The sequence below is a fragment of the Ambystoma mexicanum genome, chromosome 9 (genome assembly GCF_040938575.1).
Source record: "Ambystoma mexicanum isolate Mex_15411 chromosome 9, UKY_AmexF1_1, whole genome shotgun sequence".
NCBI classification, from domain to species: domain Eukaryota; kingdom Metazoa; phylum Chordata; class Amphibia; order Caudata; family Ambystomatidae; genus Ambystoma; species Ambystoma mexicanum.
The window spans coordinates 1,116,514,753-1,116,539,884 of record NC_090931.1 but is presented as its reverse complement, the minus strand read 5'-3'; the positions used below and the strand labels follow the sequence as shown (position 1 = coordinate 1,116,539,884).

General features: G+C 41.0%; 1 protein-coding gene across 30 annotated transcripts in view; it reads right to left on the bottom strand.

The window, feature by feature from the left end:
- Positions 1-25,132, bottom strand: part of NEB (nebulin) — a 359,744-nt gene that overhangs the window by 11,931 nt on the left and 322,681 nt on the right. For 12 of the 30 annotated variants that reach the window (XM_069616457.1, XM_069616468.1, XM_069616474.1 and 9 more), the window contains 13 exons: positions 21,249-21,353; positions 20,548-20,652; positions 19,820-19,912; positions 17,851-17,943; positions 14,478-14,570; positions 14,045-14,137; positions 9,935-10,027; positions 9,514-9,606; positions 7,995-8,087; positions 7,613-7,705; positions 6,659-6,766; positions 2,783-2,966; positions 931-1,023 (listed from right to left, as the gene is read on the bottom strand). In XM_069616457.1, the coding sequence (XP_069472558.1) occupies positions 931-1,023; positions 2,783-2,966; positions 6,659-6,766; positions 7,613-7,705; positions 7,995-8,087; positions 9,514-9,606; positions 9,935-10,027; positions 14,045-14,137; positions 14,478-14,570; positions 17,851-17,943; positions 19,820-19,912; positions 20,548-20,652; positions 21,249-21,353 (1,339 nt within the window). The remainder of the gene's footprint in view (positions 1-930; positions 1,024-2,782; positions 2,967-6,658; positions 6,767-7,612; positions 7,706-7,994; positions 8,088-9,513; positions 9,607-9,934; positions 10,028-14,044; positions 14,138-14,477; positions 14,571-17,850; positions 17,944-19,819; positions 19,913-20,547; positions 20,653-21,248; positions 21,354-25,132) is intronic. The other 18 variants (XM_069616464.1, XM_069616462.1, XM_069616463.1 and 15 more) reach the window with 18 other exon arrangements.

Sequence of the window (25,132 nt, the reverse complement as noted above, 5' to 3'; positions counted from 1 at the left end):
CGCACTGCCTCCAGGCCACCCCTTCCACTGGGGTCTGTATCTGTACGCATACAGCCCCCCCCTTTTTCTTCCTGCACTTATCGGACCTACCCTGTCTGCTGCCTTAAACCTTGCACTTGCCGGCTGCACTACCACTGTTTGTTGCCATTATTATTTATTTATTATTATTTATCTTTGCTCCGCACTTTCCACTTCTCCCCTCTTCCATGCACTTTCCCCTTTTTCCTCTCCCATGCACTTGCGCGTTCTCAATGTCACTGGGCCTAGTAAGATCGTTGTTTGTTCTCCCCTGTTCCCCTCCCTTGCCTTGTTGCGCTCTGAAACACTTGTGTACGAGCGCGATAGAAATAAACTATCAATATCAATGCCACTGCTTGTGCATGGGCCCCTCATTTGCACTGCCTGACCCGGTCACTCCACAAGTCACCTTCATCTCGCGAATGCAAAATGCACTCATTCTGGTTCAGATATACACACTTGCAAAGTGTGCATCCGTGACACAATCTGTACAAATGCATTTCGAGGTGTATTTATGTTTTAAGAATACGTCGCAATTTGTGCAGATGAAAGAAAACCTGTGTTTGTGTAAAAAGCGTTTGGGCTTGAAAAAAAGAAGGAAAAATGCAAATCAGCTCGCTAAGGTGCTGTCGAGCATTCATAACACACTGAAGAATAACCTTTTCTGCAGAGCAAACCAAATGGGCTGCAGCGCAACAGAGCATAGGTCATCACAGAAGGTGGGCGGCTTAGACGATGCCCAAGTGTAGAGAATGGAAGATCCTGAAAGAAAACTCTATAGCGATGATGAGCAAAATGAGGGGTTGAGACAGACGCCCTCTCAGCATAGAAAGAGAGGGCAACAACAAGATGGTCTATGCACCACATGCAAGACAAGCGCAGTCCAATCAATGTACATGGCTTAGAACATACCGGAGAGCATGTGCAAGCTTCTAGACTGGATGTTGTCCTCCGCTGGGTCATAGTCAAAAACAGAGCCAGGATTGGTGCGCCACACACGGAGATCTGGGAAAGGCAAAATTCAGAGTATTCACACCATGGAAATAGAGAAAAGACTATCAGACCAGAGAGATTTGCTAAACCTTAGTTTTGCACACCGCTGCAACTGAGCGGGCGTGAGGGTTTCACATGAACATTTTAATCCTGGGGGCATCTTTCAAAGACTGACATTAGGTTACACTTTGCCTCTCCAGATGTTTTGGACTAGGAGTCCCATTCGCCGCAGTCTGCACAGTCGATGGTGAGGGACCATGGGAGTTGCAGTCCAAAACATCTGGAGCGCAGAGCCATGTTTCTCTCATTAAAGTTTCGACTTAGTTCAAACAATTTGAGAATCAGGGATATTACTATGAAACATATCAATATATCCACGTAGTCATTTCAAGCATGAGTTTTTAGTCATTGGTTTTCATTTACAAATGAAAACATTCCAGGTGGGACACACTGCATGGCTGGAATAGGCAACAGAGCTCCAAATATTGAAAATCTGACACACATTTGGGGTTTATTGGCTTTAAAATGTTGGACGACCTAAACATCTCACTGGGGATTAGAGTCAGGGTGACTTTCTTAAATAGCTTGGACCAGATGGGAACTAAATGGAGCTCTTTACACTTGGCTTCTCGGCTGCAAAGCAGGGTGCTGCTACATTCTGAAAAGTCTGTGGGAGCCCAGGTGCTTCCCTTGGCAAGTCATGACCCTCACTGTTTGAGTATTTCAACCCTTCAGAGCGTAGGCAGAGCTAAAATAGACCTTTCTGAACCATCCGGAAGGGGTTTGCTAATCCTCAAAGACTTCATTTTATACACACTCCTCTTGACTGCCACACCATTATCATTGAGCCGAGTATTTTTGCTATTGAGCAAATTGTAATGTGATTTTTTCCAATGACCAGGAAGGAATTCAAATCCAGGAAAAAAAGAAGCAAAAATACATTTTTCTGAAAATATCTACAGTACCACAATAAAAATAAATAAATAAGTTACATACTGTACACAGTCCTCATTTTTTGCTTATGATTTATATTGCTCCATTGGGATATTATTTCTGAGTTACTATGATATATTTTGTAAAGGTTCTTTTAGAGCCAAATACAAATAAATTAATATATACCATGATATAGACTGGTTTAGCCTGAGCTCGAATTTGGAGCTGGACGTGCTACGAAAGCACCGGCATGTTACTGAGAGGCAGCGCGTGAGGATGACAAAGGCAAATCGTTTCTGTTGGAGCTGATCCTTTGCTCTTTAGCCACCTTTTTAATCAGCATTTGGTCGGTTCATTTTGATCTCCCCTGGCATTAAAGAGTCACTGCTGATCTACAGTGTGGTTATTTTTTGACACATAGAGCAAAGGCAAAAAAAACTGTAGCTATATGTGTGTCTGGTGGTTTTGTGTGTTTGACGATTCCAGCAATGATCTTATGTCATTTGTGCACGAGGTATGAAGATTGGGGAGCAAGCACCGCCCTTCTCATGGTACCGGGCATTTGTGCAGGTGTGTCTCTATGGTATTATTGTGCCGACTCCACTTCCACTATGCCGCGGCAGGCATGTAATCCTATTTTGGCCACATGATTAGGGAACTGGGGTTAACTCCCTGGCAATGCATTCTGGGTGACTGCTGATCACCATCTCCTGCTGTCAAGAGGGACATGAGCTGCCAGAGGCCACCCTAGAATAGGGGAGTCTGGGGGTGTTGTGTGAATGAACTGACTGGTAACATGCACAATACAGGAAAAGGCAATCACAGAGAACGTACATACCCGTCATAGTCTCCTGCTCTGGGTCAATCCGTTTCCTCCCCATTTCTACTACCCGCCTTTGGATGCCGCGGTAGTTGATGTCGCTGAAGTCAATCATGTTCTTCTTGACGCGCTCTGTGATGGGGTCAGTCACCACGGGCGTGAAGCTTCCTTTCTGCTTCTCAAACTCTTCATGATATCGCACCTGTACAAATGTAGCAGCATTCCAAATGTTACCAATGTTTTCCATAGCAAAGAAGGGCCGGTAAAAAGCAGGACATGTCTGCAGGTGGTTCTACTTCGCATTGACAGCCTCCAAACAATAGCTGAAGCATCACTCATGAAATCTTTGCATAGATAAGTGACCATAACCAAGTTTAAATGAGAGAAAACCATCAGGGCGAATGAAGAAAGACATGGAGCTTCATTATCATAAGTCAATTTCTTGGTGATATTATATAGGCATATGCTAATGCAAATATACTCACTGATTTATTGTAATGGACCCAGCTACTTGGCTGGGAAAAGTTTGAGGACTTTGGCGCAGAGAAGCCCTTGCTTCTTTCAGGGCTGGATCTGACACCCTTTGCAGAAATGACATTAACCATTATCTATTAACCCTTACCTAGCACATAGCAAGAACCTCTGCATCGAATAGCTGATGCAAATCAACATGCCTTTACATTCTCAATTATGTTTAATCATAGTCGCTATCCAAAATATTTCTGATTAGTTGAGGATCTGATCTACAAGAAAAGGCGACTGCAGTCTTGCATGTTTAACCAATATGCTTCTGCCAATTTAAATTAATCAACACCAGTGAATATTCCCCAACTTGCTAAAATAAGCTTTCTCTGACCCTTATCTGATCTGTGGTTAGGACTGCCATGGAAGAGGTTTCAATTCTCCGACAACTAAACTGTGGAGGGGGCATCTTTTGACTTTTCACAAATACACATGTGAAATACAACAATACACTTAGTACTAAAATCAAGAAACAGCAATCAGTGAAAGGCCCCAAAGCATGACAGATCTATGACGACAACTAGGCCATTAGCAAACTCCACTGGACGATGTCCACTACATGTTTTGACATCAATTGCACCTGGTATTGCAAACATCCATTCATCGATTTGAAACTAAATTAGGGGTTGGATTTCCAAGTGATCAGTCGTGGAGAATGGTGCACAATAGGACTACGTCGGTGTGGTAGAAAAGTGGCACTAACAAAATTACTGCCACGTTCCCTGCAGCGACATCCTACGAATTTGGCAGTAATGTGGCAGTGATACCTCCATCACTTGACTGGGGGTATTTCTTCTACATTAGCTTAAAAAACTGGACAAATTACTTGGGTGGAATTACCACTCTTGGAAATTCCTATACAATCCCCATGGAGTACCGTGTGCTCTGAAAATGGGGATTAATGTTACCATTCTACCAATTGCAATTGGGCAGATTGTGCCCGATTACAAGTGGCTGCAATGGTCATCGAGTTTGGTCAAACCCATATGAAGGCCCAAGGAAACCGCCCATACCTCAGGCATCAGGGCGCGACAAAGACACAGGTACGAAGGAGTGACAGGACAGAACAGAAAACGGGAATGATCAGGCTTTACATGGCCACAGAGAGTAAGTGATAAGGGATTTCTTACTTGAATAGCGTGGTTTTCAGCTGTTTCTTAAACAAAAGCAAATTGCTTTCTAGCCTGAGATTCCGAGGTAGCTCATTCCAGTAGGCGATGGCTTTGCTGGAGACATCATGTGCCTACCACTTGACAGATACATGCATTTCTCTTCAAGATAACATTGCGTTTATCATTAGGATCATTTGTATGTTTGGACTACCTTCCCAAAATTATTTTGCAATTTGAAACAGACTGTATTGTCTTTTGCGAAAACGAACTGATAGCGACACCACAAAACCTGTGTCTAAATCTCCACAAGTTTGATTAATTTATTCAAAACTCACCACCTTCCCACTGCACTTAGTCTTCCCAGAGTTCAACAGATGTCTTATGTTAAGAGTGCCACTGTGGGCACTACCCCTGTGGGCATTCACGCTGACCATTTAAAAAGATTTTCAGCGAACATTTGAGTCCTGCTCTTTGGAGGAATTCTAAGCATCCGCTCAAGTACCTTTTCTAAATGCTCGGTGACATGCTCTCAAAATGTAGAGAAGCCAAATAAAGAAGCTTTTAGAAATGTAACATAAAAACTATCCAGAGGTGAGTTAATGCCCGTAAAGGGGCACCCAGCTCAAGAACTATCATCTTAGCGATGATTGTTAGGAGCGCATCACAAACCTAAAAAGGGAAATGCCTGAAAATGAGGACAATGAACACGTTCTTACCACAATCAAAGGAGGAGCGTTGTGCCTCCACATAAGTGATGCGTGGCACTTCGTGAAATAAAGTCTGTGTAACAATTGCCACTTCCATAAAGTAATTTCTCCAATCAAAGGCATAAGATTAGTTTTAAGAGCATATTGTCATAGTTCTGCGCCGTAAACGTTTGACCCATTGGAAGGTTGGGTCAAAGAACTTACATCAGCCAGGATTGCCCTCTCCCAGTGCATGGTCTGCAAAGGAACTGCCAACATTCCAATGTTCTCATTCCAAGTTGTGTCCCTGCATTCTCTATGTGACTTTATTTATATTTTGCGTACATAGATATCAACACAAAGCAAGGATCCTGGTTGCGTCCTGAACCCAATGAAGAGGACGAATTCAACCCTGACAGGAGGCATTTGTAAAAAGACAGTGCAGAATCGGTCCACCCGTGTGGAACACTCTCAAGCTGCACACTTGCTATAGAACCTGTCTCCCCCTCCGCCCCCCCCGAATACCCCCCAAGAAATACATCTCAGAGGGTTGGCTCAATATGTTATCCATGCCATCTCCTACTATTCCATAGGCTTCTATGGGATTTCTGCGAATGTATTTAATCGAAGTAAAAATCATCGATTTATTTATTTTTTACTGGAAGATTTTGCCACAAATATATGCGGGGAGACCACCTGCAGCCCCCCTTAATCCTCCTATATTAATTATTCACCTAAACAACCCCACATACATTTGCAGCAAGATATGTTGTTCACAAAATCGTTGATTTCTACCTCAATGAAATCTACTGCGACAAAAGCTCCCTGTCCCTGCCATATGATGCATCTTAAGGTTTAACCCATGCACAACTGAGAGATAGTACTAGACCTTTAACAGGGACTCTACTTAGGATCTACAAGTTTGATTGCACTTGCAGACTCTTTGAGCCTGCAGGCTCAGGATGCCCGCTACTGAGCCACATCCCTGCTGTAAATCAGCAATGTGATGCAACCGGCGCGCAAACTGCCCATCAGCTGTTATTTCTATGCAGATGTGTGCGTGTGTAGATGCTCATGGCTAATCCTGCTCACTGATTTTTATCACATCTGTGCATCTGTGCATTGCACAATTGTAGACATTTGGTTGTTTGTGCATGCTATACTGTTTAATTAATCTGGTCTTGCAACATATGAATCTTTATAGTTTGAATACATTCCATTAGAATGAGATACATGTAAAGAGGTGGCAACTTGTGCTGTAAAAAACGTTTACATTGCATCAAGTGGGTTAGTAGCTCCAAGTTTGCAAATTCGGAATAATTTTGCCCCTTCATTTAACCTAGTATCAATCTTTGTCACACTGAAAGCAGTTTGCAAACTTTAAAACAATAACTAATGCCTATTACATCATGTATGTATTATGTATGTATTTCTTCATCCCATTGTCAATACTCACATTCTAGTCATCCCCTGCTGGTTTCAGGGACAATATACTTACAACTTCTTTATGTAGCCAGATAATTGCATGCATTATTTTAAAATAGCAAGGAATATCAAGGAAATATAGTAATTACCGATGAGATGTTGCGCTGCGTTTCACGTACACGCCTCATTTCAGGGGTGTCCATCACAAAGGCAGCCTTGCCTTGCACTTGTTTCCGGAAGCTGTCTGAGTAAAGGACCTGCCGAGTGAATGACAAACAGTGAGCATGGCTGAGTGTGGCACTGGTGCTGCTATTGAGAGTTAGGCGTGATGCTAGGCGGCACAGTCACATTGGAAAGAGGGTAAGTGTCAAACCAGTTAGACATGGCCATCCGAGATATGGTGCTTTTTTCCTTGTACCTTGACATTGTTGTCTGTGTCCCAGAGAGCGAGGAACGTTGGGCAAGTAGGGGAACAAGGCCTAGTCCAACCACAGATTGTGTGACATTGCAGGCTTTAGAGCTCGGTGGTCTTAATGTTGGATGCTGTGCGAGTGATCCAAGGATAATGATGTTTTGTCACAAAGAGAGCCTTAAAACCTACAGAGTCAACCTGCTCATAACTGTAATATTTGCTTGAGAAATTTTAAGACATATAGATAATTATTCATGCCCAATGTCCCCCTGCCCCCACATTTTAAAGGATGTCCCCTGAGGAAACATACAGGCCATTGTAATTCATGGCACACTGAAGTACATTCATAAAAACAGGTACACAAACACAAGACAGTTCCGACATGCTGAATTTGCCAAGGATTTCAGGTGTTAGGTGGCGGAATGAAAATCCTACCAGGATAGAGCACTTTGTAAATGTCATACCACACACAGGAGAAGATTGACAGCCAGGGGTTGGAAGAGAAGTGGAGAGGTAGAAAGCTCCCGGAGTAGATAGTCATGTCTTCACACGCTACGGCGATGCTAAACTACATAAGGAGGTATCGCAGCGTTAATCAAGGAATATTTTTAGTTCAATCGGGAAATGAGAACACATTGGATGAAGTTAAGGTGGTTATGTTGTGGGTTTGTGTCGCGCCTTTCTGTAATACCGAGCTAATGTTTTCTTGATTGCGTTTTACTCTCTCCATCTCTGGAGTGACAGGTGCCGGAGTTGCTTTCCCCAAATCCTCTTTGTACAACACCTACAGGGTATAAAGTTTCATCTGTCAATGGCAGGCTTGCACATTATCCCCTGGCATGGTGAAAATGATGTTACTTTTTAAATCCTCTTTGCACCCGTAAGAACATCACTGAAGGGGAAGCTGTTAAAATGTTATGCCATCAAGCCATTTGGGGCAACTATACTCTTTACATGAATGCTATATACATTTATATCTGTACATACATATATCTATATTATGATTAGGAGCAGAGCTGCATTATGTCCAGTGGTTAATTAAAATCAAGAAATCTGTTTTCCAAAAAATGTACCGAGCTAATGTTTTCTTGGTTTCGTTTAACTCTCTGCATCTCTGGAGTCACCGGTGTTGAGGTGGCTTTCCCCAAACTCTCCTTATACAACACCTAGAAGTTGCAAAGAAAATGTCTAAGACAAATCACATATATCACACACTAGTACACAGGAAATTTGAAATCGGTCACGCCGCATTGACTTCACAGCCGCAGGAGTGAACGCAGGGTTCAGGAATAAAGATGTTAAAAGTTATGTGAATAAGGAAAAAGGGATAAGGCTTTTTGACGCCCCTTGAGCCACCCCAACCCTTTGTCATTGACATCTTTCCTGCTTAAGACCCATCAGTGCTTCAGAGGCAGGAGCCAACACTGTAGGCAAAGGACACAATGAATTAAGTCAAGCGCGTGACCCCCGGGCTTGATCCACCCTATTGACAGATTGCGAGACTTATCTTCTGCCTGCCACAAAGTCATTGATTTGGGATGTTGTCATTGTAGTTTACGTGGGGAACTTACTTTAGCTCCTAGTATTCAATGTCGCCAGTCACGTCCCACTAGGGGTGTCGCCAGATTTCTCAGCACTGTACCTTCTGTTCTGCAACATTGGTATCCCTCTATGTACTTTCTTTTAAAACTATCTGCTATGCAAAAGTACTTCTCTTTTGACACATTTTTTTCCTAATGTTTTGCAAGTACTCAAATAAAGAAAGTTCACATAAGGATAAATGGGGATGCGTGCACGTGTGCAGATCCCCCTTCTCGTATCTTGTGGTGGATTGTGTGCTGAACGGCTGACCTAACGGGTGAAACAGAAAACTGCACCCGGGTCCTCGAATGCAAGACCATACACCAATAGGGTGATTGAAGTGACGAAAGGGAAAACAAGTTGGATAAAGAAAGCAAAGACTTTTGAAAATGGGTGGGCTAATTGATTATTTTATATTACAGTCTATTAGAGCATACTCATTGCAGCTAGGCTCATTAATATAAAGAATAGTAAAATCCAGCTCAGAACAACCAAGAGAAACGTCCATTGCATGTAGATGTTCCTCGTGCATGTCTGTGAATATCCTGAAAACCTGACTGGATTTGACTGTCCCTAAGGACGCATTAAGGGCCAGTCTGGTGGAACATAATGTGTAAGGCATGCTACAGGAATTCAGCTGAATCGGGAGCAAGCACTTCCATTCTATCTTACTTCCATGTGTCTTACTCTGGGTGCGGGATGCCTCCCAGACAAAGCTGCCCACATGACCGGAAGCTAGGAGGAAGCATCAAGGGAGGGGAGTTAGACCTTAATAGTTACAGTGTCTCAGAGTGTTTTAAAAGCAGGCTTTGTGTTAGCTCATAGAACCTATGGGGGAACAATTACAGAATTGTAGAGGCCTGGTGTTATCGCAGAGTCCCCAGTCAGACTTGTAAATAGACACCAAATACATACAGGAAAGTACATTAGTAGAAATCAAAGGTTGGTTTACAAAAATAAAGTTATTTTTTGGGTTTGGGAGTTGTGGGAGAATGTTTTCCTGGGAAATACCGAGCTAATGTTTTCTTGATTGCGTTTCACTCTCTCCATCTCTGGAGTAACAGGTGTTGGGGTTCCCAGCCCCAAGGTCTCTTTGTACAAAACCTAAATGGTACAAAAAAGGTATCCAAAAATCACATGTGTCGAAACATCAACAAAATTTGAAAATCTCTATGTTTCTGAAGTTGTAAAGATGGTAAATTGGGAATGAGAATACTTTAAAATATAGTAAATGTTTTTTTTTTTTAAAAAGATTCAAAAACATTTGGGAGTAATCTTAAATCGAAGGTAACAAGTAGAGGTGAAAAGGGAAAGTTATTTCAATAAAGTGGCTCAGTTAAAAAGCAAGGTTTTAAAACTCTAAAAACTCTTTTATCTGTTAGACGGTTATTTGGGGGAAATCTGATCACCAATTTCTTTTTGTGAAAAATACCGAGCTAATGTTTTCTTGATTGTGTTTCACTCTCTCCATCTCTGGAGTAACAGGTGTTGGGGTTGCTCGCCCCAAGGCCTCTTTGTACAAAACCTAAGAGATAGAAGAAAGTGCCAACAAAGCCATCATTGTTACATTGCTGGATGTCATGCCTATGGTCTTTCTGGGGTGCAGAAGCTTTCAGCGAATAAGCAGCACAGCAGACATAATGCTACAAGAACACATTTCAAAGACACTGAGAGCTTTACATTTGGAATTAAGCTGCACAAACATTGATGAACATACATGGGAGTCACAAATGGTCCCCCCAAAGGTGACTGGCTTCAAAAACAAGAGTTTGAGCACGAAAACAACTTAAATGGCTTCGGCGTTTGTCCACTATTCATTTTGTTATTTTAAATTACAAAAATATGTAGAATAGAGAAATATGTCTTGCATGTGATGTATACCAGTAAAATATGTAGGAGCCATGGAAAATGGCCTGGACATACTCTGGCTTGCAGGGCAGCTCAGCATCGTTTTATTTATTTTTATTTTGATGGAGGGTGTTAAACGAGGAACGGATTTACCGATACATAAATATTACAGCACATCATAGTGAGGTGTGGGAAATAAAGATTGCATAATATGGTCACAAAAACATCCAAAAGCGATAAATGGCTCAATAAATTAAAAAACACACGGGGAACTCAAAATTGCTGGCTTTTACGCCCATCATGAGAGGAGTGCTGCCAATGCGATCTAGTTGCCAGTGTTTTCTTTATGTTAAAGGTTGGCTGCACTCCACATTCATTGAATTACTCAATGTCGACAACATTTAGGCTACGTCTGATGACTACGCCCAAAAGGCCATTTTGGAAATTGATCAGGGTGTCCTATATGATTAGACCTCATTGTTTCTATTGCCACTGATCAGTAGGTTCAATATGGAATGCAGTTGACTGCACTCAATGATAACTTAGTCTTCGCGCTGATTGTTAGATATCCAACAAAGCATTTGGCTCCTGGTGACTTATTCACTGTCTCCCCCATGATCTTCTCTAGAATATAGCTCTCTGAAACAGGTTGATGACTTGCCGACCTGAGAGGGTGTAGGCAAATCCTCATGAAGAGGGCCTGGATATTAGTCTCTTTTTGGTTTTTAGGAACATATACTTCCCACTGTGAACAATGAATAATATCCACACCAACCATGCTCAACAGAGGTTCCCCAGGTACAAACACTGCCAACGGCAATCCCCATGCTTTCCACAAGGGGGAACTGCCTGTATCCCACCTATGCCTTCCACTCCCTCACTAGCTACACTCATGCCCCTTACTGCCATGTATGGCTGGCCACCTGCCGTTTCATCTCTGGAATGCCAACGGTGGTATTGTCCTACTGTGAGTTTCATTCACTGGGCACAGCAGTCATTATTTACCACAATTACTAGGGTGCCACATGTCTGTGAAATGTATTCAAGTGAGGGGATTTATTGACAGGTTGTAGTGAGAGAAGTACTACATTTAGCTACATGGGAGGTCATATATAATTTTAGAATGATTAAAATTTAGGTTTTGTAGAACCCTACATGTTTCCTCAGCGTCACGCAGCAGAACCTATTCTACATTATGCTCTATGTTGAGCTTCGTATAGTGACAAATGTGCCACTCAGAAACAGGTACTTCCATTTGTCTGATTGGCATGAGAACCCATGCATGACTCTTTAAATGGCCATCTGTTCAGCAGGTTGCACTCGGCTGCAGCTGCGTATTGCCGCTCTCCACCTGAAATTCCTGGATTACCGTTGAGCTGTACATGATTAGATCCAACCATACACACTTTCTAGTATTGTGTGGGTGTTGATTGACAGCTGACGTCATCAGTCTGAGGCCAATATCAATGCACAAAAACACGCTAGGAGAGGGCAACGAAACAAACACATCACATGCACCATATAGCAGCGTATGAGAGACTAGGTTGAGTTATTAAAGTTTTCAAGTGTATTATTTGGTTGATTTTGAATAAACAAGACCTTCTTCCTTTTGCTCACTCAGTTGTTCATGTAATTCTAATTACCAGTGGATATGGTATACTTCACATATATTTCTCCCTTGGCTCCTTAGTGCATACATGCAAGACGTAAGGGCGTTTCCTGTTACCTAAAAAGAGCCGGCTTGGATTTATAAAGACTTTTATGATGACATTTAGAAACTGATGTGCACCCATTCATGAAATACTTGCATTAAAGAAAAACTGTCTCAAGCGCCAATGAACGTAGATTTTGACATTGGTAGGACTCCACTGTGTGTCTTAGAATGGTCAAGAAGCTTGTTCACTGTTGGGTTAGTATGATAAGTAGATGGGTGCACCATTCTCAGATTAATATCTTTACTGGCAAAGGGTACTCTACGTAGCCAGGCAGTCAAAGTCGCAACTTCTGCTGGATAGGTACATCCAGAATGTATTTCCATTTCCTGCTATCATGATTTATTGATGTTGGAAAACACCTCAACATGTATACCTCTACAACTACTGTCCATCTTGCATATATTGGTATTCCCTCTGCCCCCCCCCCCCCCCCTAGCCTAACCCATTCACTCGCATTCAGTTCCACCAGAGCAGCTGAAGGCCATGTGGGCTAGCTCTAGCCAAGATGCAACATTTTTTGCCCAGAGGAGCTGTCTTAATTAATGTTCATTTAGATGTGGGCTTAGGTGGCTGATGACTCTAGGTCACAGATAAAGGACTAACCCATTGGCTTAGCCAGTACTTTAGGAAAACCTTGGTTGGCTGGAGAATGAAGCATACCGCCAGGCAGCAATATTGAAGCTGCTTTGAAAGATGAATAACCCACTCTAGCCACCATGTGTCTTTGAGCATATATGCTCCTCTTCTTCTCACCTTCACATGGCATCTAGTCTGTAGCCATCTTCCCACATTCCCATGGGCCACCATTAAGCTTTGCAAACGACCACAGTTCATGAAGCAGCACATTGAATTAGACAGTCTCCTCATATACCAGAATAGAGTTTAGTCCAAACATTGCCCAACACCATTGCAAATTTCAGAGGTCAAAGTTACAGAAAAGCATTCAACTCTTTCCAACCAATCAAAACATTGTCGCAATTATCTAGGGTACATGATAGTGCAATTTTAAAATGTTTTTACTTCTGCTTAACCGAACCAAACATAAATTCCACTTTGGTAGGATAAGTGCCTATTGTTAGTATTAAAAAGTCAGCTGCCTGGTGCTATCCACTAACTTACCATTTTAAATCAACAAAATAAAATCAAACAATGTAATGGACCACACAGTTCTGAATTCAATATCCGCTATATTAATAGCCTTTGTTTCCTGCCATCAGAAGGATTCCTTCACCATTTCATCAAATGGAAAAATTGCAGTGCAATGGATGAGCTTCAGGGTTTAAATCCCGTAACCCAGTTGGAACACTGGTGGGGACCCATTTAATATCTTTATTTCTGACACAGAGGTCCTCACACAAAATGTGTACCTGAATCCAAAGGAATTTCAAATACAAGAGAGGAACTCTTCATCCAAAGGAATTTCAAATACATGAGAGGAACTCTTCCCTCTCTCTCTCTGTGGATGACTTTCCTCGTCACAGGAGCTGTAGATCGAGAATCGCATACAAGTACCGCTATCTTCTAGCAACTTTTGGGACTCAATAGAGGCATCCAACATTTCAAACCAAGCACATCAAAGGTTGAAAACCACAGTAGGAGGGTTTAAAATCATAGTGTTAAGCGTAGTCCAACAGCAGAGTAAGCAGGAGTGTTTTGGTGTGGAAGGGTCGGAGGGATAGTGCAAAGTGGTTACAAAGATAGTGTTACTGGGGTTCAAGCTTAAACATATTATGTTGTGCTTTGGTTGGGAAAATCACGCTTTGCAACAAGTGGATTGCATAAGTTAAGAGAGTTTATCTTTCAGGCTATATTTGAAGGTTAAAACACTCTGGAGGTGAATTAAGTTATTGTTTAATTGGGGGTGTCATGTTGATGTGAGTAACCACATTATATTATGATCTGCACGAGGCAGGATTAGGGTAAACATGTCCATAATTAGGAGGGAATTGTGGTAATTTTAAATAATTTTCGAGAAATACCGAGCTAATGTTTTCTTGATTGCGTTTGACTCTCTCCATCTCATAAGTGACGGGCGTTGGGGTTCCTTTGCCCAAGTGCTCTTTGTACAAAGCCTAAAGATACAAGAAAGTTTCTAAAAAGCATGACAAAATGAAACATGTGGTGTCTTGTGTACTCATTAGGAATTCTGGAAGGATGAGTAATTTTAGTATTGCTAAAATCGTAAGGTAAGTAACTAAGGACGTCGATTTTAGTTATGTGGAGCAAACAGATGGGAATAATAATTTAATTGTAGTTCTTAGTAAAAATTATGAAGAATATTAGACTTTGTGTGACAACTAAAGTAGAATAAATATTTCAACACCGACTAAACTACAAACAGGAACATGTTAGATGGTTATTACTTTTAGGAGGGAGTAGTAGTTAGGGAATTTTATTTTTATTTTTAAATACCGAGCTAATGTTTTCTTGATTGCGCTTCACTCTCTCCATCTCAGGAGTCGCGGTTGTTGGGGTTCCTTGCCCCAATATTTCTTTGTACATCACCTGTGGGATACAAAACACAACACCCAGAAAAAAGATGGTCAAACCAGCGAAAGCTCATAACACCGCTGTGGTTGGCTTTGTCCTATTTCTGGAGATAATAAACAATGTTGTTGGATCGACCCAGCATTTTTACATAAATATATCCTGTACACGTAATCCTCCCTGTTGACCTTGTGCAGAAATGGACATTGATAATCACGCAATGTACACATTTACAAAATGATGAATCATGAATATAGTTGTGCTTTGGGAAAGCCAATTCACAATCAGCATTTTGTGTCTTGTGGCATTGGTGAAGATCATTATTTTCATTTTACTGCATGCCGGCAAGCGTTCATTTTAGTGCTGGGGGCGTGGTCTTACATGTGGTCATCCTGAATTGTTGTCCACTCCTTCAATTACTTTATTCAGTTACAGACACGATACGCTGTAAGTGGAAATCATGTTCAAGAATTCTTTTCATCCGCCACCTCAACCTAACTCTCTCTTTGTCCCCTGATATCTTCCCACTATTCTCTAGCCGTGCCAGGTCCCTCTGCCCTGCCAGCTGCTTCTCCTATGCAATCAGTGGGGTCTTTAGAAGCTATGGGGTACAAACGTGTGCCCCTGCCAGTGACATCACCCACAGTGTTTGTGGGGCAAACTAGACTTTGGTAGTCTGAGGGCATTGTTTGCCAGATGAGGTTTTGCGCAGAACTTGGGGGTTACTGCACAGGCTGGGGGCCCTGTGAACAGCTCGAGGGAGCTATCACCAATCTGATTTCAACATGTGCAAAGCCCTTATGGACTTGTGTGGATCCTGATATCCAAGTGCATCTTGAGATGGCCTGTGCACAGCCTGCAGAGTTCAGTGCACCGCGTGAAAGGATCGATGCACGGCATGATGTGATTTGGGTGTAGCCTGAGGTGAATAACACCGTGCCTAGAAGTAGTTGCGCATTACCCGGCGGGATCTATGTGCCACCTGGTAAGCAACACACAGATTCTGGAAGGAATTGCTCAAAGCCTGGTGGAAGTTATATGTAGCCTTCTGCTCTCCGGGCAGACTCTTAGCCGATCGGTGTACTGCCTGATGGGAACTGTGTGCAGCCTGATGGAAACCGTACAACGGCTTGAAGGATCTGTACAATGCCTCAGGGGATCTGGATATGACCTGACTGCGCCTGCTCCGAGCTCAAAGGGATCTGAACACTCTGTTCTGGAGTTTTGGAACTTGCTAGCCAGGAACTTACTAAGCTTAAACGGCAGCAGTCCTCAGATTTGTAACCTGGGATCAGGTGTTCCTCCAAATCTTGGAGACGTACTTTTCTCACCACTAACAACTACGTGCCTAGGCAACTTACCCTTTCTAAAGCACACTACGGAGCGCTATTGGGCCCACGCTCCCTAGCCCCATTCCCTGTTTGGGTAAAGAGTCCCATCGCTTAGCAACATGTCTACTAATGCACTTTAGTAAAACTCATTTTGAAACCATTGGAAGCACAGTAAAGAAACTAAATATTTTTGTAGGAGACGATGACGAATTGAAGCCACAACCTACTGTAACACTGAAAAAATACTGAACGGCAAAATCAGTTAGTAAGGTGGGGGCGGGCGCGAAACATATTTATTGTGTTATTTGTTAAACCCAGGGCTGTGAAATGAGATTCCCTGTTTTTCGTCTAAGCGTACCTGATGGAAACCACTATGTTAAGCCATAAAGTGCACTAGCGACGGGGTCCCATGCCAGTTCACACAAGGCGATACTAGTCACAACGATTGAGCTGAGATTTGCAATTGATCGACTTGAGGCTTGTTATAAGTAAGACATATATTGCCATCAATGCAACTGTCACACTCTTAGAAGCCTGCATGCCTCATGTATCTGGTTCACTATTCTTGTGGATCACCAAAGCTGTGCAATGCAAGCTGCATGGGGCGGGGGGTGACACACGAGGACGACTTATTGCGGTAACATGAGAAAACAGATTTTGAAAAACGCCTTTGTCAATAAAGTCGACCTAAAAACAATAGGAAGAGGTTAAAGTGTTAAAAAGACAATGAAGGGAAAGGGGAAGCAGCAGGGTGCAGGCAGTGCAGTATGGGAATTACCCCCTTTAAAGAGGAAACAAATGGGATCACCAAACCCGACTATATTCCGTTGACTTTATGGCTAAAAACCTCTTTTCACTATTGAGGCATTTTGATATGGCACTCTTTTCACTACCAATCATTTGAAAAGCTGGAATGCAGCCCTTCCAGAGGCAGAGGGGATTCCCTGTGGCTCTGAGTGTGAACGGGGAAGGCCCATATTGTAGAGATCACGTGACATCCACCAAAGCATCAGCGACCGGTTCTATTGCTTTTGTGCTTCAGTTCTTGAATTGTGACTCAATTAATAGACTTCAGACATTTTTTAAATGTTTGTGAATTTGAACACAATATGCCTATTTGAACTGGCAACAAAGTACATCATCATTCCAAGATTAGACAGCCATGTGGATCGCAAATTCTAAATATAAGTGACTCTTTAAAATAGTGAGTTTATGGATGTTGACTAGGCATGCACTGTATACCCTGGCAGATAAAAGGCAGCAGGGGGTTGAATTAGGAATGTGTGCAGCATTGTGAGAGAGAAGGAGAAAGGGTTCAGCAACCTAAATGGTCTGGAAGATTCAATAGAGTATTTCCTAAAACAGGGCTCTACAACCTTTGACTCTCCAGGTGGCCAACAAGAAGATCCCAATTAAGGAATCCTCCAGTTGAACAAGGCTAAGCAATTAAATACATTCCCCTGGATAAATAATGCAAAATGCTGCAAATATTGAGCCATCCGGTCACACTAATTTCCACGACCTCTCAAGAACACAGATGAATGTGGCACCGAAAGTCAACACATGCCACCTGAAGATAGTAAGAATGCACAAGCAGATCGTGTGTTTGTATGTGTGTACACGTTAAGTATGCTGCCTCATTACTGAACACAGACTAGCAACGTCGTGTCACATCTGGGAGTGGTTCCTTAAATAATGAATTAGATATACGAAATATTCTTTCATTCTGATTCTGCTACAATCATAAGCTAGATTCCATCAGTCATTTTGGGACTCACTCAGTGTCATTAACTTAATGTGCATGGTATGGATGTTTGCACACATCAGTCCATCTGGCTATGCATACCAGTGCCAAGACAGCCTTTGGTGGATGCTGTATTTAGCATTAGAAAGCAAAAGGAGAATGGCTTAGTAGAGTGGGTGAGTAAACATTTCACACAGGTGAAGTCAAAAGTATCAGCCACTACCGAGCTGATGTGCCTCTGCGTTTCCTTGACGCGCTTCACTTCCGGCAGGTCAGGAATTGATGTCCCATGTCCGGGAGAATCTTTGTACTTAACCTAAGAAATTGAACACACAGAAAAACAAAAGGACGTACATTAAGCACATTAAACAGGCACATACATGGCTGCATGTATGGATGCAAGAAAAACACCTCGACCACACCGGCCAAGCACACCCCAATGTAGCCTTTGGTCTGGCTTTAAGAAGTATCTTACCCTCTCCTCAACATGCCAGGCCATCTAGACACATGGAATGAGGTCTTCCATCTGTACAGTTACCTCTCAACACTGAGCATTGCTTGAACTAATGACAGTCAGAGGCATTCTAATATATAGGGCAATCTGGGGCTAGGGCCCTGCCTCGGCTGGGTAAGAGGCCTGTTATCAGCCAATAGCACGTCAGGGTACAACTGAAGGAAACTGACCCCAGGGAGTTATCCTTTCATGCAGAGAAGATACACTGGAGGGGAAGTGCAATGGGGCACCAGTTATTATCCTTAGTATTGGTTCAGTCACCAAAGAGATTTGAAAATGGCAACTGCTTACAATATACTTTTAATATATATGATGGAATATTAGTCCACAGCTGTATCTGTATATTCTAATGATGTCACAAGACTGGTCAAAAGGTACATTTGTGTAACTGAGTAAAGGGATTTTTAAAGAACTAAGAGGTAATAAGCAGTGATTTAACAAGGAATACACGGTACCTTATCGCTGGTAGATTAACATCCATAAATGAAAGTATACCCATTGTAAAGCTGTAAGAAAGGCAATGCGCAGGATTCAACCCTCATCAGCAGCTTTTTAGCATAACAAGTATAGACTGAGGAAGGGGTCATTACTGCTGGATGACGCCTGCCCCCAAGTTATTTCTTAAAGCAAAGCCAAGAGCGATACATTGGGAAAGAGCATTATCTCAAGCGATAATGAGCCCTCCTGAGCTTTATAAGGTAATACACAAGCAATGTGGCTGTTAGGCTGTTATTGACTACAGTGCCTGCATTCGGACTGGTTTAGAGGAGATTACTATTAACTTTGGTGTGCTAATATATTATTTATTTTACCTGGCCCAACAAGGCATACGGTTGCATTCAGCAAGGAACTTATTCACTTATGACTCTAACTAACTGCAAGTACCATTGGGCACCCGGAATTACCTGCAATACTTTGTAAGTATGGATTCACACTGCTTGTAAGACAGACTCTCAATGGTAAACACAAATCACTTCTTGTACACATAGGAAGTCACGTTTGCCTAAACCACTGGTTCTCAGCCAGGGAGGCATGACAGAAACTCTACTTTCGGTCCATAACAAAAGAGAAAAAGGAGAGCCTAACACTACAAAAAATTAAAACCTGAACATTGCAAGAAAACAAAAGAAAATGGTAGCAACAATAAAGAGTGCTGGCACAAATACACAACATTAATATAACAGAAAACAAGGAAAGTGTGCAAAATTAATTTGCATACCACTACTTTTTATGTGGGTGTTGGGATATTGCTTCTTTCTATTTTGGGTCACAACCCAAAAATGTCAAAAGCCACAGACCCAAAATATTAATTGTATTCTTACATCAAAGCACTGAAATGTGTTACAGGAAACAGCGTGTTGGTCGTGTTACAGCACAGGGCATGGTTGGATTATTTTGTTTTAAAGGGGGAAAAGCTGGTTAATAATTACAGCATTAAAGGATTCATAATCTGAAACTTGATAAGAAAATATTGGTTATCTTGTAAAACAGCAAAGAGCGAAATTGTTAGCAGAGGATTATTTGACTATGTGAGAAAAAAAGGGAATTGCTTGAAGTGATCATTTTTAACATCCCAGGTTATTTATGCCACTCGTAGCTCTGTAGATCAGCAACATGGGGGTGTTCTGTTATTTCAGGTGGATTAGCACAGTGAGGAACTACAATCCATGGAAAGTACCGTGCTAATTGCATCCTGCGTTTTCTTAATTCTCTCCATCTCAGGGGTCTGCCCAATAGCTGTTCCTGTGCCAACATCATCTTTATACAAAATCTTAATATTCAGAACGAAGACAAGTGGTTAAAGCGGAGAACGCACTGTTCAGCTGTTCATGTGAATTTTCATCAACAAATCAAACAGTCCTAAAAACACATGTTTTCTTCTTCAGATCTGCTACATTATTGGCCATTTCTTTACATCATTATCCTCAATGCTATTTTGGGTCAAATGGAAACTCGTGGGCATGAAAACGTGAGAAATGTGAGTACTGGAGGATAAAAGAATACTTTTCTTTGTACAACAATCAAAGAAAATCACATAATACATGATGCTTATCACATGGGATAGAATATATTTCTTTTGCTAAAATGGACAACATAAAACACATAGCTAGTCGGACATATTTCCATGACAAACACATACAGACACAAGTCACATTGCTGCTCAAACCAACACAAAAACAAGGCTTGTAACATAAACAGCTTGGTGGTATTAAAAAGAATATAATTATTTCAGGTATGTAAGTGAACAGAAAATGACTTCTAAAAGCAATGAGTAGTAATGTAAGTGGCAGGAACTGTTAGCTGGCTCAGATGTCACGTTAGCAAGAAACACTAACACATTGGAGTTCCAAAAATTAAGATGAAATTATTTGGGTTAGGTTTTAAGAATGTGTAAAATACATATACCGAGCTGAAATTCTTTTGATTTTCTTTAACACGCAGTATTTCTGGCGTGTCTTGTACAACAGTAACTTTTCCTTTAAGGGTTTTAAGTTCAGACTGGTACTGAAGCTATAAAAAAGTAGAAAAAGCTGATGTTAAGAATTTGACAGAAATACACATAGCTCTTCTTTTTGACCATTGTAGAAAATGTAATTCTGAAATTGTTCTGGTTTTGTAGGAGTGGAACAAAGCAAGGTACATTGTAGTACTTTGTTTCTGATACATGAATTTCTGGAATTGCGCCATGCCCAAAAATGCTTATCAATGATATGATGAATCATGGCTATATTTCATTACTTCATTAACATATTTGAAATCATGTTGTTCAAAATGTTTCTAAAGTAAGAAGATGCACTTGTCCTTTCCTGCAAACACACATAGGTTGTTTAAGATGTCATGTGCATGCCAGGATTTTAAATGATATACAAGAACTATCATCAGTTAATGGGTATTTATTTCCGAATGCTATTTTTTCCCCAGACATGTTTGGTAGATGTTTACCCTAAGCTGCTGAAATCACCACAAAGAACATTACAGACTTCAGACACTATAAAAGTATTCCTTTAAAATACTTTCGCAGCAAATAACAATGAAACATTTGACTAAATACATAATAGTAAAACAATCACAAGTGGATGAAAAGTAATGATGCTACTTGTACATACAGTGCTGAAGTTCTTTTGGTTCTCCCGGACTCGGTGCATCTCTGGGGTATCATAGACTGGCACATAGTAAGACATGGTTCGTTCTGCTTCTTCCTTGTACTTTTTCTGTTGAAACAGACACCAGGTTTTGAGTTTGCTTCTTTTTATATACATATCAAAAGGACATACATTTGGAGATATTGTTTGCATGTAACTGTCTTTGACTATACTGTACTGTTTATATAAACAATGTATATGTTTTTTTTAAATTCAAATAACGCAACCTGCCTCACACTTTCCCTGTACATTCACATATTTCATCTTGGTGAATACAGCCACACAGGGGCGATGGAGAGTAGCAGGATAGAAACATCCATTAATGCTGAATCTGATTACCCATAAAATGAGATAACATTAATCTAAATAATTTATTAGGTTAATTTGTATGGTGAAACTAGGGTATTTCTATGCTCAAATTAGTTAAGTTGTTTTCTATTAACAAATAGATTCTATTAATAGTTGTGATTCATATGTGTGCAGAGAGAAGAATGGCAACACTTCAGACCGTACTGTTTTGAGTCTAGATTAACATGAACACCACACAATTCTACCAAGCAGTCTGGTATTGCAAAGTTCTTAACTTATTAACGAATGCTAGTGACAATAATAAGGCAAAACAAATACACTTTCTTGATAAACGTTTGCTAATATGGAGTGTTTCCTTGCTAAGAAAAACATTTAGTTACCTTAATAACACAACTAAAGCAAAAACAAATGGCCTATGCGTGTTCCACACTGTGAGCAGAAAAAGGTAAGCATCCTTACTGCATGTGCTCCTTCAGGGCCAGAATTTCAATATCAATAAATATACTGCTGTTATGTATTACTTTTTGGTTTACTATGGCATCCTATCTTGCAGAAAAATTACAAATTAATTGTAATCAATATCTGGTTTGTCAATTATTATTTTAATTTCTGTTTGAGAAATGTTGTGTCAGTTCTCTTCCTGATTCCGCCAATACAAAACCATGATCCTACCGTACTGCATTGACTCTTTCTTCCGACAGGAAAGGAATTACCACATTTTCAAAACGCCTAGCAATAAAATGCATCGGAGAGAGAACTATTGTTTTACCATAACATTTCTCAAATATGTTAAAATAATAACTGACAAAACCCGACAGAGATTACAATTAATTTGGAAATGTGCTGCAAGATATGATAAAATATTAATCCAATAAGTAATATTTAAGGACAATTTATTGATATTGAAATATTGGCCCTGAAGATGCACATGCAGTTTGGAAGCTTATCCTATTACTGTCCATGTGCAGTTCATTTGTTCTACTTTAGTTGTCTTAGTAAGGAAACCATAACAAGGGAACATTTCATATTTGCAACAATGTATTGTAAAACTGTAATATTATGCCTTATTGTTGTCACTAACATTGTAAAAAAAATTAATAACTTTAGAGTACTAGAGCATAAGGGAGAATTATGTGGTGTTAAGCTAATTCTAAATCATGGTAATACATCAGAATGATCCTACTGTAGGCAATGGCAAATAAAATCATGTAAAGTGATGAAGAGTAAATTTCACTACATCAAGAAGGAGAAACTTGTCATCTGCTTTTATTTGATGTGATTATGGTTCTTATATTGCAATGGTACAATGCATAAGGAAACATCATGGCAATTGGATGAACATATTTCAAGCCAACATCAAAGAGAAACAAATGTTAAAGAGTGCTTCGATTATTTTTAAAAAATAGCTGAAATTCATATGCTCCTATTCTGCTTTACTTGGTGTCCCTTGAAAGAACGTCATTGTATACGCATATTCCAAACAATGAGGCTATTGACACCTTAGAACATTAGTTAAACAGTCGACCCACTCCTCACACTATACCAAAAGGGTGCGTGCTGAGCGTGCCACAAATAGGCTTATGAAAAAACTTTTTTCAGTTTTCAAATGAACTCTATTTGCAGAAGCATGCAACCGCTAAGGGTGCAGCTTTTGCACAGAGCCTCACCAATATCTACATGGCAGACTTTGAAGATTGTTATATTTACAACAATAATCCTTTTGGCTGCCAAGTCAGCCATTGGAAAAGACACATCAACAATATATTCTATATTTGGGAAGGCAGTAGAGCAACACTACATGAGTTCATGTCCTGGCTTAAGCAATGCAACAGTAATTTGATGTTCACTTGCAATTGTGACAAGGATTCATTGCCATTTGTGGACTTGCTTATTGGCCATCTAAATGGGCGTTTGTATACTACCTTATATTGTAAGGCAATAGATCTGAATGCTTTACTACTACACTCAAGCCAGCACCCCAGATCAATGAGGGATAATTTATCTTATGGTCTGTTTCTAAGAATGAGGCAGAACTGTACCCTGAAAAGTGATTTTGACCAGCATGCAACTATTCTAGGAGCCAAACTATCGGCCAGGGGATATCCCCTCAAGTGGATTAAGAGATCAGCTAAGAGGGCACGCTTTACTGACAAAGATCTTTTGAACTCCCGGGAAAAAAAGACAGAGCCAGATCAAATTGTCTGTGTCACCACTTTTGTGAAACATACTACATAGCTTAAGAAATGAATCAGACAACATTGGAATCTGATTACAAGCACAGGATGCACAGTAGGGCCTCCGTTATTTGCATTTAAACATGGAAGGAACATTCGAGATAGACTTGTTCACTCAAGACTTTACACTCCATTATCAAACTTTGCACTACATACTCTGCATGCTGCCTGGCAGCAAGCACTAGTGCCTGTGATGGGCCACCATCCATGTGGCACCTGCAGCATCTGTCAATTTACCGTTAAAACAATGTTTTCGTCAATGGTACTCTATTGTGGCAACTGCAGCAATTCACTAATTGCCAATCAACCAATGTAATATGTGTGATTAAGTCTCCTGGTGACCTACTGTATATTGGCATGACAACAAGAAAGGTGGTCACCAGGATTAATGAACATCGGTCACGGATCCATACCAGGACCATGACTGCGCCATTGGTACCACACTATGTCACAGCTAATCATACTAAAAATGACGTACAGTGGCTGGTAATTGATCAATTAAGACATAATGCTGCAATTATTTGATCTCTGATAGATTATTTAAATTGGAATAGCGCTGGATTCAGAGCGTATGCACTCATCTGAATGGTCTTAATGAAAAGCTGCAGTGTCCGGTCCTCCTAGCCTAAAAGAAGGTTTTGGAGATAGAACAGTATCTGGGACACGTAGTAACACACCATCAGAACACACTCAATTGTCTGGACACTATTTCCAGTGATCACGCACTTAGGCATGTCTCCTCTTTGTGGATCACCATCTAAAACCGACATAAACAAAAACAAGGAAATAGGACCTTTATATTGCGCTCTATTTGGGGTTGTGCGCTGCCGCAATATTAGCATGCCAGTAGTAATGATTTTTTAACGATCCTCGCAAAGTGCTTCCAAGATGGCCTCCCTGTTGGCCACATGGCAATTTAGTACGTTCGGCATAGCTTCTTTGTAAAATAAGGGTCACGGACATAGAAACTCAATTTCCGTAAGAAGGAAAGAGATTAGACATGAAATTGAGAAGACTGGGCATGACCGGGTGGTCTGGACCGTGTGATTCGCGTTTAGAGCACAGAAGTAGTGAGTATGTTCGGCAATGAGTTAGTGAGCACAGAATATGTGTGTGTTGCAGCAGTGCAAATGATTTGTGATCCAGGTGGGTTTGTTTTCCTTTTCTCGCTTTAATTTAAGTCCTCAAGAAAGAACTGTGCAAACAAAGTGTTGTTAAAGCAGCGTTTTATTCTATTGCAGAGCCGCTTTTCTTCTGCGTGACATTGTTGATGGTGTGATAAGGACAATCACAGACAAAGTTGAC